Genomic DNA, 15,852 nt, shown 5'->3' on the forward strand with positions numbered 1-15,852 from the left:
CTCCCTCTCTCTCTCTGACACTCCTCTGCTCATGCTGTCTCTCTCTCTCCCTCTCTCAGAAATAAATAAAACACAAAAAAGAGAGGGTGTTTTTAAAAAAATTACTTTTATTAAGTTTATTTATTCATTCTGAGAGAGAGAGAGGAAGAGAGACAGGAGGGAGGGGTAAAGAAAAAGGGAGAGAGAGAATCCCAATCAGGCTCTGTACCATTAGCGCTGAATCCAACATGGGGATCTCACAAACCATGAGACCATGACCTGAGTCAAAATCAAAAGTCAGGTGCTCAACTTACTGAGCCACCAAGCCTCCCCAATATTATTTTATTTTAAAGAAATATTAAAGAATATTAAAATACTCTGTAATTTTAACTACGTTGGGATTAAATCTTTTTAAAAGCATGCCATGAACTGAGGAGTAGGATTACTGATGCCTGGGCTCCAAGATAGGTAAAGTAAATCTAATATGAAAAAAACAAAACAAAACAACAGTATTTCTGCCCTTGTAGAGATGAGAAGCACACTGCACATCCTAGAGCTCTCAGAATGAAAATTTTTGTAATACCTGGATGAAGTCAATATTGACAAATGCCATTGGAATCCTGCTAAAACATTACATAGGACATAATCAATCTGGTATCAGGCAAGTCTGTCATAACTTGCATGCAACGAGCATTAGTTATGCAATTAAAAAGGTCTTAACTAAAGACAGATTTTTTTCTGTGAGTTAATCTCATGGCATTACACAGAGACACACTGTTATAAAGGTCTTACATGCTTTAACTGATTAACATATACTTTAACACTGGCATGTAACAAGGCGACAAGGGAAAGATTCTCTTACTTGGCTGCCTTTTACAGTATGACATTCATTTAAAAATATTTAACATTTCTGTAATCTCTATTTAGAGTAATATTTTTTCTTTTTTTTTAAATTTTTAATGTTTTATTTATTTCTGAGAGAAAGCATGAGCAGGGTAGGGTCAGAGAGAGAGAGGGAGACACAGAATCTAAGCAGGCTCCAGGCTCTGAGTTAGCTGCCAGCACAGAGCCTGACACGGGGCTCGAACCCACGAACTGTGAGATCATGATCTGAGCCGAAGTCAGACGCTTAACCAAATGAGCCACCCAGGCGCCCCAATTTAGAGTAATATTTTTTTCTTATGATTAAAAAACAAGCAACATCAAATTTTTTCATGCTCTGGAATAATATTATTTTATCCCAGACAGCATCAAAACTTTGTAACTCTCCCCTAATGTTTTGGGTGACCATAATTATTAACTTCTAAAAAATATTTTTTAAAATGAGTTTGATTCTCAGTATTAAATTTGAATAGTTATTTTAGATATGATTATTTTAATTCTTTAAAGTATATTTTCACTTAAACTAAATATATGGTATAATGACATAAATATCAAAATATATATAGTTCTGTTACATATCTTTATAGATAAAATTACTCCATGGGGCACCTGGGTGGCTCAGTCAGCATCTGACTCTTGATTTCAGCTCAGGTCATGATCTCCAGTTTATGGGTTCGACCCCATGTTGGGCTCTGCGCTGGCACTGTGGAGTCTGCTTGGGATTCTCTCTCTCTCTCTCTCTCTCTCTCTGCCCCTCCCCTGCTCTCATGCTCTCTCTCTCAAAATAAACAAACTTGAAAAAAAAATTACTCCTGACATTAGTGCAAATTACATATTCAAATTAAAAGCAAAGTTAGATATTGACTGTATTTGCCATTATATATATAAATATATGTATTATATAAATTATATAAACTCACAAAATATTTATATAGCATACAAATATAAAATTATATAAAATATCTTATAATTACATTTGTAAATGCTCAATATATGTTAAAATATCTATAATCCCTAATCCCAAGTGTCTGAAATGGGGAAGCTTTTTAGAACTACATTAAAAATTAATCTAGATCATTTTTCAATGTGTCACTTTGTCATTAGGCATGTCATCAAGCTATTTTTTTTTTAAACTGTAAGTGATAAGGACCATATATCCCTAAAGGGATCTTGAAGAAATTAGTATGGGAAATGAATCAAAAAGGAAACAGTAATTGCAAAATAAAATGCTCACTGTAGCACACTTAACTGACACTTGACAAATACAGCATTCTAGTCTAACTGAGATGACTTCCAGAAAACACACTTTCAGTACAGTACACTTCAAAATGTTTAATGGTGGACTATTCCCACAAACTGACCTTAGCTAATCAGTACATTTAGTAATAACCTTACAGAGATAAATCAATGCTAGCACAATCTTTCCATTTAGGTTTCTATTTTTTTTTAACCACAAAACTTCATGTAAGCTCTTTCAGAGCTGCAGGGAAACAAAGTCTATGCAATTGCCTCCTTTTACAGAAGAGGAAACAGAAGCCTACAGCTCTTTCAAACCCATTCCAGTATTCTTTGCACAGTACCTCTCTTACAGCTCTTTTCTCTGTTCCATCTATTCAAATCACTAATGCAGTAAAAAAATCATCTACTTGAGTTATACTTTTAAAGTCAATTACAATGAAAAAAGTAACTGTGAATAAATCTGAGTGGTCTATAATACTGCCATTCCTCTCCTTGTCCAATGACTTGGTGCCCATATTGTTCTTTCTCTATTTTGTAAGTCAAGACCTAATAGGTAAAATCCTTAAATCCTACTAACTCCACCATCATCTGATAGCACCAATCACTCAGAATTTTTGTCTTCCTTATAAATTCAAATACTCAAATTCCCAGTCCTTTACCACTGCCCCAAACTAAGTTCACCCACAGGCAACGACTTATATTTCTAGTAAGCAATTCAAGTACAGATAAATTTTGTTGCTATGTCCAGTGTAGTAAAAAGAGCATAAGGCTTTGGAGTCTGACAGATTTGTCTTAAAATCAATGCACTCTCACTGTTAAACTTTGAGGATTTAGGCAAGTTACTTAACCTTTCTGAGGTGCATTTTTCTCACCTGTAACTATATCTCAGAGAACTGTAATATTAAACTAGATAAGCCTAGCATAAAGTAGAAGTATTCAAAACGTTATTCTAGAGGTGCCTGGGTGGCTCAGTCGGGTAAGCATCCAACTTCAGCTCAGGTCATGATCCCAGGGCTCATCAGTTCAAGCCTCGACTTGGGTTCTATGCTGACAGCTCAGAGCTGGGAGCCTGCTTCAGATTCTGTGTCTCCCTTACTCTCTGCCTCTCCCCTGGTCATCCTCTGTGTCTCTCTCTCTCTCAAATGAATAAACATCAAAAGAATTTTTTAATATTATTCTAATTTCATCTTTCACACCGTCTCAACTGAATACAAAATATTCAGGTTATTAATTACCAGTTCAACAAGTCTTACTTTTATGTTATTTTATTTTTGAGAGAGAGAGATAGAGACAGAGAGAGCGAGCAAGCAGGCAGAGGAGGGGAGGGGCATAGAGAAAGGGAGACACAGAATCTGAAGCAGGCTCCAGGCTCCGAACTGTCGGCACAGAGACCGATGCAGGGCTCGAACCCACCAACCATGAGATCATGACCTGAGCTGAAGCTGGACGCTTGACTGAGCCACCCAGGTGTCCCAACAAGTTTTACTTTTAAAGAATATTTTTATGTCTGCTTCTGTTAAATAGTAAATAGAGCAGTCATTAACAGCTGGCACCAAGTAAATAATAATTGGACACATCAGTGATGGTACATGATAAAGTGTGACAAAGCCTTGAAAATGACCAAACAGAAGATTAACAGCTTTTTTTCTTTTTAGAAATTCTTCACTTTAAAAACTCCTCTTTCCTTTACTCTTAAACTCAATGCTTCCTTAGGCCTTTGAAGTCAAATAATCAAATAAAAAGGGGTCAAAACATTGATGGCAAATGGAGCTTGACAGAGGATGAATAACCACTATTTGCTGGAGTCAGTGATTTCCATAGGAAACGAATATGGGTATATAATAATGGTGATCATCTGAACTTAAAGGGCACCTTTTGGAGAAAGAATTCTCTGTACTCTTTCTACTCTATAATTTATCACCTATCATACAGGAGAAGTAGGGATTATGCTGCTATATGGAGCAATTATCTTAATAATGTGTGAAATCATAAAATTCACATTTGCTGAGCATTTTAGTCTGACATACTTTTCCAACTAACAGTGAAGAATGGAATCCAGATATCCTGATCATCATTACAGCAATACAGAAATAAACTGCAACATTTTGACACTTTCATAAATTCTAGCTTAATTATTTTATATTTTACCTAATTACATTTTACCAAGATGCTATGACAACTCTACTGCTTATCAAGAATTGATAAGCTTTAATCTATGCTAAATAATTTTCCACAATCCTCTATTAACTCCTTCTATCATGCGTATTTTTATCTTGTCCCATTCTTTTGTGAAGTGAATTTATTTCCCTTTTCCCACCTGTACTTTTCCACCTGTACTCTGATGTGATCTCGTTTTTCTCACACACTTTAGAACTTTGCCCGTAAATTACATCCACTTTCTTATATCATCCTTTCCAAATAGTCATTTTGTAACATGATTTTTCTGACTCCTTCTGCCATTCTTAGAAAAATTAAGCTCTTATCCCTTAATTTTCTTCATACTGCTAGTATAAATGAGGAGACAAGCTGGAAGCAGTATGACTGAAGAAAGGGAGCCAGTAAATCTGGCTCTTGTACTTTCAAGCTATGAGATCCTAGTTATATTCCTTGACCATTATCTTAATCAGAGATTAAGAACCTCTGATTCTTAATCAAATAGGGAAAAACTAACAACCCATTCTATAAGGGTATAATAAGGATTAATGAGAATGAATATAAGGCACATATGATGGGCTCTTAACACAATGTATTATAATTTGTTGTAAGATGGTCTGTTTGTCAACTCAAATCCATGTTTCACAATTTTTTTACCATTTTAAAAAAAAAATAATTTATTGTCAAGTTGGTTTCCATATAACACCCAGTGCTCATCCCCCCAAGTGCCCTCCTCCATGCCCATCACCCCCCTTCCCGCCCACCCCCATCAGCCCTCAGTTTGTTCTCGGCATTCAAGAGTCTCTCATGGGTTTTTTGTTGTTTTTTTTTAACTCCAGGAAATCCAGATAGTCCTCTCCCAACTTATGGAAATCAGTGCCCATGAGGTCAATGAGGTCATAAATTGCAATTTTTGCATCTCTGAATGACCAATACCTAGTCCAGAACTTTTCATATATTAGATGATTACCATATGCTTGTTAAGAGCGAAAAGTATTAATCCACAGGTACTAAGTAGAGAAATTACCGGGTTTGCAAACTAAATTTCTTTTTTCAGCAGTAAACATTATTTTACAAAATCACATTGCTTGGGGTATTTTTCTAGCTACCCTCATCCCCCAGTATAATCTCATTAATAGCTAGAAAAAGTATACAAATGTTTATAGGCTCTTTTCTTCTGAGAAGTTCAAGGATTCTTATAGACATTATCTCATCAATCCCTAGAACATCTCTGATGTAACTGGCGATAAAAAGGAAAAAAATAGAATATGAATCCATAATCCACATGAATCCTTAAATTTATAAATTCCATTCAGCAAAACTTCCATTTAATTTTTCAATTTATGAGCTATTTAGCCAACATTTCCTTTCTAAATCCACCTATTACCTATTTATTCATTACATCTGGATATGCTGGTCTGGAGCATTATTATTTGCTCAAGAAAGCAAAATTTGTAGAAATTATTCTACAGAGTAGGTAACACATAGAACTACATAAAAAAGACAACTCTAATTTCTTAATAGAAAACTGACTGTTCAGGCTACTGAGTTTATTTCAGACTACAAGATATTTAAGAATGAGACAAATTATTTTCTTTAAATTTTAATAACCAGAGACCAGTAGCCTAATAACAGCTTTAACTTCTTTCTGCTCCCCATCATTTTGTTCTTTTGTACCCTGATAGTAGTAGCCCTTTCTGACTGCCCACCCAGGAAACATTTTCCTCCTTTCCCATATGAATGGAATCCCCTTCTGTTCAGGCAAAACTGGGCTCAGCCCCAAGGGATGAATCATGATTCACCTTAGCCAGTCAATCTTGTCACCCCTGGTCAATAATTGGTATAAAATTGCACCTATGGTTATGAAATGACCAATAAACTGAAAGAAGTTGCCAGGAATTCTTTCCTCCGTGATGAGACAGCCCCCAACCAATTTCCCTGTATTTGAGAAGTTGCCAGATTGAACTTGACACTTACAGCTGTGCCACTCTCTTGAGACAATGAGTGAAAACCAAGAAAACTTCAGAGATCCTCACTCTACAACCAGACATAAGTGAGCCTCTATCTTCAGGCTTCCTGTTATTTGAAATGCTGTTTTTGTCTAAATCACAAAGAGCCAGAAAAATCTGTTCCTTGAAGGTGAAAGCAATCCTAATTAGCACAAACAGACCAGTAAATCAGGCAAGAAGGAGCAGAGATTACTTACTGAGTGCTTACTATTACATCTGTATCTCATTTAATCTTCACAACAGCCAAATGAAAATTACTAATCTTTCATTTTTTATAAAACCTAAAGCTTAATAAAGCTATAGAGTCAAAAATAACAAAGCTAAAATTGGAATCCATACCTGACACCAAACTTTGCAATCTTTTTAAAAATATAAAACCCCCTTCCTCCTTGTTTACAGCTCTTGTTAAAAAGACAAACCAGTTAAGTTGACATGTTATAGCAAGCAAAACTTAGGGAGACTTAAGGAATATCAAGTACTCTTACAACCCTGTCATAGGATTTATAGCCCTCAATTCTATTTTTATCAAAGTTAAATGGGGAAAAAGACAAAAATATGTGTATGTGTGTATAAAAAGTTCCAGAGTGTCTAGTAGAGTGGCCAAACTCCTATAACAAAAACTAGATGGATTTTAAGTGTAATATTCAATTTTTCAAGAATTAAAAAATATGAAGTCAAGTACAAGTATTTCTTAAATCAAAAAAAATAAGTTCCTTATTTCAAACTATTCCATTAACCCAAGTATCTATCAATATAGAAACCACAAAGTTAACACTTCCTCAATTCTCATCTGTTCATGGAAAGTGATTCAGCTTAAATCTTGGCAACCAAAGAAAAATTATATAAACACTAAGATTCAACAAGGTCATTTTTTATTTAGAAATTTACTAGAACTGGGTGTTCCAAGCTATTATAATGTCATCTCAACCAGAAGTATGTTCACCTTATATTGCCTTTATTAATTTCTAATTGAGCTAAATAAAATAGGCATGCCATATTTGTGACCTGATACACACACAACTTACCTTCCCACATGCTCTGCAATGATGCCTCCTTTTGGTGAATGTGAACCTGGCTTCACATTTCATGCAATTTGGAGCCTGAGAATCTGGTACCCACACTGGAGCCACCTCACCCAGAGTAGTAAATGGCTTCCTGGCAGAAATTCCAAACTGACCAGCTCTGAGATCATTATCTGGACTTTCTGGAGCTAATGCAAGGCACGGTCTACTGGATATCCCAGACTCGTAGCTTTCTAAATGTTCCCCATTTGTATCAGCAACAGAGAGGTTTCCCAAAGACGAATTGCATACATTGGTTGCTGAGTTTTCCCCTAATTTTGCTTTCCCAAGAACATCATTTTTGTTTTTAATATTATTTCCACTATTTGTAGGAAGGTCATTTTGTAAATGGTCAGACAATGGCTTTGGAATTTGAAGTTTAAGATTAGAAGGTTGCTTGGGTCTTGCACCACCAAAAGGAACACTGATAGATTGCAGGTTTGCTACTATCTTAGGAGAAGACTGCCCAAGCACTGATGGAACTTGGCTACAGAAACTGTGTAAATAATTTTTCTTCATTAGGTCACCAGTACTGTTTAAAAGTAGACTACTCCCTTCTGTGGCTTCATTTCCTCTCTGTTCATAAATATTTGAGTAGCATTCTGATTTGCTCTCTTCTATTTCCTTTTCTTCTGTTACTGAATCTTCTTTGGAGGGTAAAGTCTTTGGAACAAAACAAACAACTGGGCTCTGCATTCCATAGGAATCACAATTAGATACAGAATTTGCTGCTGGTGTATCCACAGTGGAGAAATCACATCCTTCACTTTCATTCACACAAGTTCCTTTTAAATCTAGACCTGCTTCTGCCATTCTATCACAGTCTCCTCCACTATCACTGTAAATGTCCTCAGGCTGACTCAACTGTAGAAACTTCTCATTTTCTTTATTTATTTGGTTGTCATTCATATCATTTAGTTTAGTCAGTTTCCAATTAGTCATCTCCTGAGAATCAGAGAAATGCTCTGTCATATTAAGAAGTTCTGCAGTGCCAAGAATTTCTTCACGTTCACAACCTTCCCTTTCATCAGCTCTAACTTCACTGGGCACAAGGCAATCTGAAAACTGTTCACAATTATCATCCCTTCCAGATCCATTAGGCATGTCTGTTTTGAGAAGCAAAGGTAAACCAGATCGGACCGATTCTTCGGTTGTTCTCTCCTCTGCTGGCTCTTTTGTCATCAAAATCCCCTCACTCAGATGGGAAAAGGAGTTTGGACTCCCTAGATCCATCCTAGCAGAGCTGGTTTTGCCAGTGAGAACCTCATCTGGTGTACAGTTCTCTTGCTTTTTAGCAGCAGGATCTTCATCTGTTCCCTGGGATGAGATTACTGAATCAATTGTTAAACTTGTAATCACAGACATGGAGGGATCTCTACCTGTATTTTCATCATCGTTTGATTGTGAAGGGGAACAGACACTGGCTAGATTATCAGATGAAGTAGGACACGTATGTTTAACAGAATCCCCCACTGCACTTGGTCTATTCAACAGATCCATTTGCTTCTCTGAGTTCATATCTTTTTCAGTGGACCCATTTATACTAAAACTAAATTGATCAGTTTGTCTGTTTTCATTATCCAGTGAACAGCTAAAGGCATCCATGAGAGACTGACTATTATAATTATTACAATCCTGCAAATCGCTTTGTAATGTCCTTTTATCACAGTTATGCATGACGGCTACAACAAGAACATTCTTCTCATCTGGCAGACAAGCAAGATTTCCACATTTCTTTTCTCCCACTTCGACAGTACTGCATTGATCATCTCGATTACAGTTCCTCTTAATTAACTGATCTTCTGCAACGGCATTTTCATCAATCCACATTGTGTTAATCTCTGGATTCAGAGTATAGTCCTGTCCATTAGCACAATGGTCCTCTTCCTCTGTGGTCAGAGAAGCTGAATGAGCCAGAGAGAAGACTTTCAGTTGTGGCTGTGACTCATTAGAAACTGCAGGTTCATTCACAGTGGCCAATGCAGGGTTAAATGACAGTCGGTGAGAAGAGGGATCTAGAATCTTATTCCACTTGGTATCCAATAAAATAGGAGAAACTGTTTCATCTGAAAAAATAATTACAATAAGTTTGCTGGTGACACTGGAAAAGCTAGGACTCAGTTAATTAACTACACCTGCAAATACTCTGAAACTAATATTCCTAGGATATCTAAAAATAGAATATTCATAGAACATGGAGTTTCTAAAAACAAAAATAAAAGTTTCTAAAACAAAACAAAAAATATTCTTAAGACTATTCCTGTATTACATGTCAGTTTGGAAAAGAAGTCATTCATAAGGGAGAACAGGTATAGCCCCAAACACAACAATCTGAGAGAGCAATAAATAAATCAGTCTGAGTTGAAAAAGAATTAGTGTCAGGAAACAGTGAGAAGAAGCTAGAAAGGGCAAACTGTAAAGACCATAAAACATCAGAATATGTGGAGAATGGTCTTAAATTCTCTCAGTGTTAAATCCTGAGTTGACCAAATGTAGGCTAGCAGAGACTGGAGAGTTAGTAACATATGCTTCCTTTAAAAAAAGAAATCATTAGGGGCGCCTGGGTGGCTTAGTCGGTTAATTGTCCGACTTTCGCTTAGGTCATGATCTTGCGGTTTGTGGGTTTGAGACCCGCGTCGGGCTCTGTGCTGACTGCCAGCTCAGAGCCTGGAGCCTGTTTCAGTCTGTGACTCCCTCTCTCTGACCCTCCCCTGCTCACGCTGTCTCTCTCTCTCTCTCTCCTAGAAATAAATAAAGCATTTAAAAAAAAAAAAAAAGAAATCATTACCTCCAAGATGGTTCATGGAAATAAAAAGGAATTACTGCTTCTTATAAGAATATTTAATAATATTCAAAAAAGAATGATCAGTTATTAAAAATTTCATTATTCGACCACATACCACGTGGGCATAGTGTTAATTATCTACTGTCATCACCATCCATGTGTGATAGATTTTTCATTTAAAGAAGGAAATTAACACAAAATGAAAAATCACTTTATTTAAAATATACTTTGAAAGATACCAGGCTAGAGGTTGTAGTGTTAATGCAACTAATTTAAAAAAATTTGGGAGGCGCCTGGGTGGCTCAGCCAGTTAAGTGTCCAACTTTGGTTCAGGTCTCATAGTTACATGATTCAAGCCCCACAATGGGCTCTGTGCTGACAGTTTGGAGCCTGGAACCTTCTTTGGATCTGTGTCTCCCTCTCTCTCTGACCTTCCCCTGCTTGTGCTCTCTCCCTCTCTCAAAAATAAACATTTAAAAAAATTAAAATTTTTAATTAAAAAATTTTTTAAAAATTTTTAAATTAAAAAAAATAGTTCAAAACAAATAAACAACATCATTGCAAACAAGAATCTCGCTTCTCAAGTTCTTCTTCTAAAGGAGTAATTTTTTTATAAGCAAATGCTATATTTTTGAACTAAAAGATAATTTTCACTGATTCAACAAAAATGTATTCAAAATCAACTACATACAAAATACTCTACTAGAATCTACAGAAGTCACAAAGAGAATCATGTAATGAACTAACAGTTTTGTTAGAGTCGATGGTATTCTAGAAGTACATTATTCATGTGATTAGGTCTAGCACCAGTGTAGATATCTCATAACAAATAACTGTGATACATGGAGGGCCTAACCCAAGAAAGGATTGAGAAATTATTTGTATAAATGATTGAAACAGAGAGGAAAATACACCTTCTGCTTTGGTATGTATAAAACCCAACTAGATCCAATAAAATCTCAAATGATTAATTTTTACATTTACATGAATCCTATGGCTATGGAGTAGCTTCAGGCCATCAATGGTAAATTATGAGAAGAGCATGCTATTCCATGTATCATTCCTTCTTCGTTTTTTCCCCTAACTCCCATAATCCCATATCTTTTTTTTTAAATTTTTTTAATTTTTTTAAATTTTTTATTTTATTTCTAGGAGAGAGAGAGAGACAGCGTGAGCAGGGGAGGGTCAGAGAGAGAGGGAGTCACAGACTCTGAAACAGGCTCCAGGCTCTGAGCTGGCAGTCAGCACAGAGCCCGACGCGGGGCTCGAACCCACAAACCGCAAGATCATGACCCAAGCGAAAGTCAGACGCTTAACTGACTAAGCCACCCAGGCGCCCCTCCCATATCTTTTGAAGGCTTGCTCCATCATAGACCCAAAGCAACAAAATTGAAATTAATCTCTCTTCTCAATTACTATCAAAGAACAAGTGAATCACTGAATACAGTAAAAGTTTGGAGACCACTACTAAAATCATGGACTTCAGATGGAAAAAGATCACTTTGTAAACTTGTTACATGATATTTCTCCTTAGAAACAGAGAACACCAGGGAAGGAAGGCAGGGTAAAAGATAGAGATCTAATTATGGCTTACCCATTCAAGTCATACGCAGAGGGAAATTTAAAGAAACGTTTTCCTTAAATGAAGTAACTCTTAAGCTGACATTTTATTTAACCATTTTGGCAGTAACTTAAACATATACATCTTTTAAAATTAGGTTTAAAATGTATCTTTAGGGGCGCCTGGGTGGCTTAGTCGGTTAAGCGTCCGACTTTCGCTTAGGTCATGATCTCGCGGTTCGTGGGTTCAAGCCCTGCATCGGGCTCTGTGCTGACTGCCAGCTCAGAGCCTGGAGCCTGTTTCAGTCTGACTCCCTCTCTCTCTGACCCTCCGCTGCTCACACTGTCTCTCTCGCTCTCTCCTAGAAATAAATAAAAATTAAAAAAAATAAATAAATAAAAATAAAATAAAACGTATCTTTAGGGGAACCTGGGTGGTTTCCGACTTCAGCTCAGGTTTGTGAGTTTGAGACCGGCATCGAGCTCTGTGCTGACAGCTCAGAGCCTGGGGCCTGGTGTCTCCCTCTCCCTCTCTACCCCTCCCCTGCTCATGCTCAGTCTCTCTCTGTCTCAAAAATAAATAGACATTTAAAAAATAAATAAATAAATAATAAACATAAAATGCACCTTTATTAGTCAATCAAAAGGCAACAAGTGATTTTTCTTAGCTTTGGAAATACAATCACACATTCTAAAGCTCTTCTTGATCATAAATTGGTTGCGTAAAGAGATTTTAGACTCTAGTGTCATACTGCCTGGAAATTACTCATCCTGCCACTTATCAGCAAATTAACTTTGAGGAAGATGCTTAATTTCTGTGTCTCTCATCTGTAAAATGTAGATAAAATCTGCTTTCATGGGATTATCTTAAAAATTAAATAATATAGTCCATATAAATGCTTTAGCACAGTATCTGGCACATACTGCTTAAAAATGTTAGTTCTTCCTCTGAGTATTAAAATATAAAACTATTATCATTAAGTCACTTTATTCAGTTTTATTTTTTTTAAAGTGTTGCATCCTCTTCCAACCCCCCATTCTCCATATCATAAATATATTCAAATAGATTTACCAAAGTAAATTCTCACCTTCGTTTTGTTCAAATTCATCTAATACCTTGTCCAGGTTGTAAGCTTCTGCTTGGAAGTAATTCTCCATCGGTGAGGAAACACCACTTAAGATACTTGTTTAAACTTTCTAGAAAGTAGATCAAATTTGTATTATACTTTCAATTACATTATAGACATTACAACTGATAACAGAAATACAAATGATCGTGAGACTACTATAAACAATCATATACCCACAAATTGGAAAACCTGAAGAAAATGGATAAATTCCTAGATGAATACAAACGTACCAAGAGTGAATCATGAAGAAACAGAAAATCTGAAAACCAATTACTAATCAGGAGATTGAATCAATAATTAAAAATCACCCAAAAACGTAAAGTCCAGGACCAGTTGGCTTTACTAATGAATTCTATCAAATGTTAAAAAAAGGATTAATACCAATGTTTCCCAAACTCTTCCAAACAACAGAAGAGTGAGGAACACTTCTAAACTCATTTTACAAAGCCAGCATTACCATGATACCAAAACCAGATAAGGACACTCCAAGAAAGGAAAATTACAAAACAGTATTGATGAATATACATACAAAAATTCTAAAACAAAATATTAGCAAACCAGATACAATAATACATTAAACAGACCATATGCCATGATCCAGTGGAATTTACTCTAGGAACACAAGAATGTTTCAACATCTGTAAATCAATGTAATATACATTACAAAATGAAGGATAAATCATTTGTTCTTCTCAATAGATACAGAAAAACCATCTGACAAAATTCAATACCCATTTATGATAAAAACCCTCAATCAAGTGGGCAGAATAAGAACACACCTAATAAAAGCCATCTATGACAAGTTCAAAGTGAATATCATACTCAGCAGTAAAAACCTGAAAGAAAGCCTTTCCTCTAAAATCAAGAACGAGACAAGGATGCTCACTCTCACCACCTGTATTCAACATAATACTGGAATTTCTAGCCAGAGCAATTAGGAAGAAAAAGAAACAAAAGGCACCTGAATTAGAATAGAAGAAGTACTGTCTGTTCTTGCAGGTGACATCATATTCTATAACACCCTAAAAACTCCACACAAAACAACCTGTTAGAATAAATGAAGTCAATAATGTTACAAGATTAAAAAGTCAACACCCAAGGGGTGCCTGGCTGACTCCACAGGCAGAGTATGCACCTCTTGTTCTCTGGGTCATAAGTGCAAGCCCCATGTGTAGAGTTTACTTAAAACTTCTAGAAAACATTTTTTTAAGTCAAATTAGTTGAGCTTCTATATATTAACCCCAAAAATCAGAAAGGGAAATTAAACAAACAATATATTTACAATTGCATCAAAAAAAATAAAATTCCTAGGAATAAATTAAACCAAGGAGGTGAAAAATCTATACTCTGAAGACATGGATGAAATAATTAGAAAACACAAATAGATGGAAAGATATTCTGGGTGAGATGATTGGAAGAATTAATATTGTTAAAATGTCCATACTATCCAAACTTATAGATTCAATGCAATCCCTATCAAAATTCCAACGGCATTTTTCACAAAAATTTTTTTTAAAAATACAGTAATTTGCATAAATCCACAAAAGAGCCTGAACAGCCAAAGTAATCTTGAAAAAGAACAAAGCCAAAGCCTTCGTAATTCCTGATTTTAAGTTATATTACAAAGCTATAGTAATCAAAAGTGTATGGTGTTGGCATAAAAACTGACACATAAATCAATGAAACAGAGAAGAGAGGCCAGTGGGTCGAAGAGTGCAACCAACTTTGGCTGCGCCCCCGGTACGGGGAGTTTACACGTCCAAAAAAGCAAGGTGCAGTGCTTGGTTAAAGAAGGGACTGGAGCACCGCCACTCACCTCCCCACAACCTTCAAGACAGAACTCCCGTCTGAAGCATGGATCACACACGCCCATCCCTGCTTGAGAGCTGCCCTTCTCCCCTTTTTTTTTTCTCTTTTCTCTCATTTTTCCCCAGAATACTGAACTGATTAACTCTGGTCACCGGCTTGCTTAAACAATCACAACTAGTCCATTCTGTAGATGTAAATTCTACACCTACCAACATTTTCATCTCTTTCTCTCAGGAGTAATCAGACTATATAGTTTCTCTGGATAATACCAGCATCCTTCTCTCACCTACCCGCCACATACTACCCTTTAGCTCTTTGAAAAAAGCTTCTTATCCCTTCTGCCTAATCCCCACCCTGTCTTCTCTCTTTCTCTATGCTCTTCAACCAGCACTGCATACACACAGCTATTTAACTGTAGCTGGGAAATCCGGTTATATGCTTTAAACCGTTCTTTGTCCATCGGTTTTCTTATTTTTTCCTTTTCTTTTCTCCTTTTTGACCCTTTTATGTATTTTATACTCTCTATTATTCACCCTCCCTACGACGTCTTTTCTCTTAACTTTTTCGTTTTCCCTCTCGCTTTGCATGTTAGTTGAATTACTCTGTGTGTTTGTCTGCCCCTGCTCCCTGTGTGTTTGTCTGTCTGTTCTCTTTTCCAGGGCTACCTCAAGAAACAAGCCAGAGTACACAAGGTGGAGAGTCCCAAATATCACTACGAGTAGGAATATAAAATAACCAAGGTCCCAACAAGAGAGACCAAGGGATACCATTCAAAAAACACTCTCTGAAAGGATAGGCCCTGGACAGTCAAAGAGTCTTCATGGATACAGCATCACTCATAGGTGCAGAGAGCATAACAGGTCTTTAAAACTAACAAGAGCTGGAGAGCTAACTAAAATGATGAAACGAAAGAGCTCTCCACCAAAGAAATTCCAAGAAGAAATGACAGCAAATGAACTGCTCAAAACAGATATAAGCAACATAACTGAACAAGATTTTAGAATAATAATGGTAATTTTAATAGCTGGGCGTGAAAAAAGCATAGGGGACATCAAAGAAACTATGGCTACAGACAGAATGGAAAATAAAAATAGGCATGAAGAATTAAAAAATGCGATAAATGAGATACATCATAAATTAGAGCCTCCAATGCACAAACTGAAGAGGCAAAAAGGAGAATAAGTGATTTAGAAGACACCATTATAGAGAAACAAGAAGCTGACCAAAAAAGAGACAAACTGATC

The 15,852-nt window shown here is 36.3% G+C and overlaps 1 protein-coding gene across 3 annotated transcripts in view; it reads right to left on the reverse strand.

The window, feature by feature from the left end:
- ZFYVE9 (zinc finger FYVE-type containing 9) overlaps positions 1-15,852 on the reverse strand; it is a 150,558-nt gene that overhangs the window by 117,540 nt on the left and 17,166 nt on the right. For all 3 annotated transcript variants that reach the window (XM_039238548.1, XM_039238544.1, XM_039238535.1), the window contains exons 2-3: positions 12,758-12,866; positions 7,289-9,390 (exon numbers count right to left, since the gene is read on the reverse strand). In XM_039238548.1, the coding sequence (XP_039094479.1) occupies positions 7,289-9,390; positions 12,758-12,827 (2,172 nt within the window). In that variant the 5' untranslated portion in view covers positions 12,828-12,866. The remainder of the gene's footprint in view (positions 1-7,288; positions 9,391-12,757; positions 12,867-15,852) is intronic.

This window comes from Hyaena hyaena, unplaced genomic scaffold, assembly GCF_003009895.1.
Source record: "Hyaena hyaena isolate Hyena2069 unplaced genomic scaffold, ASM300989v1 scaffold_5, whole genome shotgun sequence".
In the NCBI taxonomy this organism is placed as follows: Eukaryota; Metazoa; Chordata; class Mammalia; order Carnivora; family Hyaenidae; genus Hyaena; species Hyaena hyaena.